Raw genomic sequence first — 2,982 nt, forward strand, 5'->3', positions numbered from 1 at the left:
CATTGACTGTGGAATCAGGAGCGATTTTATACGATGAGGAAGAAGATATTATGGCGATTTTGCAAGCACAAAATGAGGAAATAGCGGCTAAGAGAAAGCTAGCCAATCAAAAGGAAAAGGCGAGAAAGAGTCGACCAAAAAATCAAAATAAGGTGAGCAAATTTTTGTTTAAATGATTGTGAGCTGTTGGAATATTAGGGGGTGGAGGGGGGACGGTAAATTGAGCATGCTGAAATCTTTGAAGAATAAATATAATTTGAACATGTTGGGTTTGATTGAAACAAAAAAAGAAGTGATTACTAAATATGAGGTTGCAAGGCTTTGGGGATCTAGTACTGCTGGTTGGGAGTTTGTGGAATCTGTAGGAATGGCGGGGGGTCTGGTATTAATTTGGGATGACGGAGTGTTTCAAGTAATTCAAAGGTATAAAGGTGAGAGGTGGCTGTGTGTTGAAGGTGTTTTAACAAGGACCAACTTCCGATGTGCTTTCTGTTTGGTGTACGGGGCGCATGGGAGGGAGGCAAAGAGGGGGGTGTGGGAGGAACTGAGTTATGTGGTGGGGTTGTGTCAGATTCCTTTCTGTTTTCTAGGAGACTTTAATGAAATTTTACAAGTTGAGGATCGTAAAGGAGTTACTAGCTTGCTGGCGTCATCGAAAGAGTTTAAGGAATGGGTGCATGACATGCAGTTGATAGATTTGCCTCTTACTGATAGGAAGTACACATGGTTTAGGGGACTAACAAGATTAACGGGGCCCCCTAGACCATTCAGAAGTTTGGACGCCTGGTTTACGCATGAGGGATTTCTGAGAATGGTGAAGGATGAGTGGCGAAACCTCGGAGAAGCGCAGTTCCCGTGCAAGCTGAAGGCTCTATCAATACAACTGCGGCAATGGCACAAGGTTAACTTTCGGGACATGGATAAGAGACTCATGAGGTTTGAGGAGGAGCTCACCAAGCTGGACAATTTAGTCAGTGATGGAGTTTATGATGGTACAACGGAGGCTAGAAGGAAGGCGCTTGTGAGCTTTTGTTCGAAATAGTATATTAGAAAGGAAATGCACTGGAAACAGATGTCTCGGTCTAAGCATGCTGCAAACATGGATAGGAATACCAGATACTTTCATAACATTGCTTCGGCCAGAAGACGAAATAACAGGATCGATGCACTGATGATACATGGAAGACTTGTGCGGAATCAGGCGAGAATAAAAGGTGCGATTAGAGGGTTCTACAAGGATTTATATAGACAGGAATATGTTCCGAGGATTGGAATCAGAGATGGTTTAGTAAAGTGTATCCATAGGGATGAGGCTGAAGCTTTAGAAATGATGCCGACGGATGAGGAAATCAAGGAGGCTGTGTGGGACTGCGAATCTTCCAAGGCCCCAGGGAGTGATGGGTTTAACATGAACTTCATAAAGAAATGTTGGGAGGACATTGGGCCGGAATTCATTGCTGCGGTAATGGGGTTCTTTCAAAGTGCGAAATTACCAAAGGATGTCAATGTAACGTGGGTGACACTAGCTCCAAAGTTTGAAGGTGCAAAGGAGGTGAAGGATTTTCGGCCGATTAGTATGGTGGGGTGTGTGTATAAAGTGATTTCGAAGGTGTTGGTGCGAAGGATGCGATGTGTGATGTCGGGGCTGGTCGGAGAGACTCAGACTGCGTTTGTAAAGGGAAGGAAAATTCATGATGGTGCACTCATAGCCTGCGAGACGGTTCATTGGCTGAAGACTCGGAAAAAGTCAGCAGCCATTATCAAACTGGATTTTCAAAAGGCCTATGACAGAGTGAGATGGAGTTTTGTTGACATTGTGCTCCAAAAAATGGGCTTTGGCCAAAGATGGAGGAGTTGGGTGAAGGAGTGTGTTACTACGACTACCATGGCAGTCTTGGTAAACGGGACACCTTCCAAGCCATTCAAGATGGAGAGGGGACTAAGACAAGGGGACCCACTTTCTCCATTGCTGTTCGTCTTAGTTGTAGATGTGTTGCATAGGATGTTGGGGGAAGCCGTCAGGAATGGCCGCATTGCTCCACTGCTGGTAGGGGGAGATCTTATTGAACTGTCGCACCTACAATTTGCAGATGATACTGTTTTATTCTGCCCGCCGGAGACTGAAACAATTGTAAACTATAAGAGACTGTTGCGGTGCTTTGAGTTGATGTCTGGGCTGAGCATTAATTTTGATAAATCGAATCTGATATCGGTGAACTGTGAGCAAAGATGGATTGATCAGGCATGTGGACTTCTGGGATGCCAACAAGCTTCTCTACCGGTTAGATACTTGGGAGTTTCTCTAGGTGCGAATCCGCGCTTGGTGAAGACTTGGAAACCAATCATTGATAAGGTGGAACAGAAGCTGAGTTTGTGGAAAGCCAAGGTTTTGAATAAATCAGGTAAACTGGTCCTTATCAAATCGGTGCTGAATAGTCTCCCCATATATTACCTTAGTCTATACAAGATGCCGAAGGCGGTAGCGGACAAGCTGATCACTTTACAACGGAATTTTTTGTGGTGCAAGGAGAACGGGAACTATGGTATACCTATGGTAAAGTGGGAGATAGTTCAGGCTCCAAAAAAGGTTGGGGGCTTGGGGGTTGGTGATGCAGTGCTGAGAAACACAGCGCTTCTGTTTAAGTGGTGGTGGCGGTTTTCAAAGGAGGATTGCTCACTGTGGAAGAAGATTGTTTGTTCGTGTAATAAGTTGAACCCGAATGTCATGTTAGCAACTCAGCCTTTACCAGTAAAGGGTGGGCCTTGGAAGGACATATGTCAGCTGAATATAAAAGAACCGCGGATTCGAGATAAAGTGGTAAGTGGACTGGCAATGGAAGTAGGCAATGGTATGCAGACTCGATTTTGGGAAGATAATTGGGTTCAAGGTGGTACTCTTAAAGGAAGTTATCCGAGACTCTACTCTATCTCCAGCCAGCAAGGACTTGTCATTGGGGAGTATGGTTTTTGGGATGGGCTTGA

At 44.9% G+C, this 2,982-nt stretch overlaps 1 protein-coding gene across 1 annotated transcript; it reads left to right on the top strand.

The window, feature by feature from the left end:
- Positions 1-262: 262 nt before the first annotated feature.
- Positions 263-1,042, top strand: LOC107487009 (uncharacterized). Its single transcript, XM_016107593.1, has one exon. The coding sequence runs from the start codon at positions 263-265 to the stop codon at positions 1,040-1,042; it is 780 nt and encodes a 259-aa protein (XP_015963079.1).
- Positions 1,043-2,982: the final 1,940 nt, after the last annotated feature.

Source organism: Arachis duranensis, chromosome 1, assembly GCF_000817695.3.
Source record: "Arachis duranensis cultivar V14167 chromosome 1, aradu.V14167.gnm2.J7QH, whole genome shotgun sequence".
NCBI lineage: Eukaryota > Viridiplantae > Streptophyta > Magnoliopsida > Fabales > Fabaceae > Arachis > Arachis duranensis.

Excerpts from the sequence above, each read along its gene's own strand:
- LOC107487009 (XM_016107593.1), top strand. The coding sequence starts at position 263 with ATGTTGGGTTTGATTGAAACAAAAAAAGAAGTGATTACTAAATATGAG.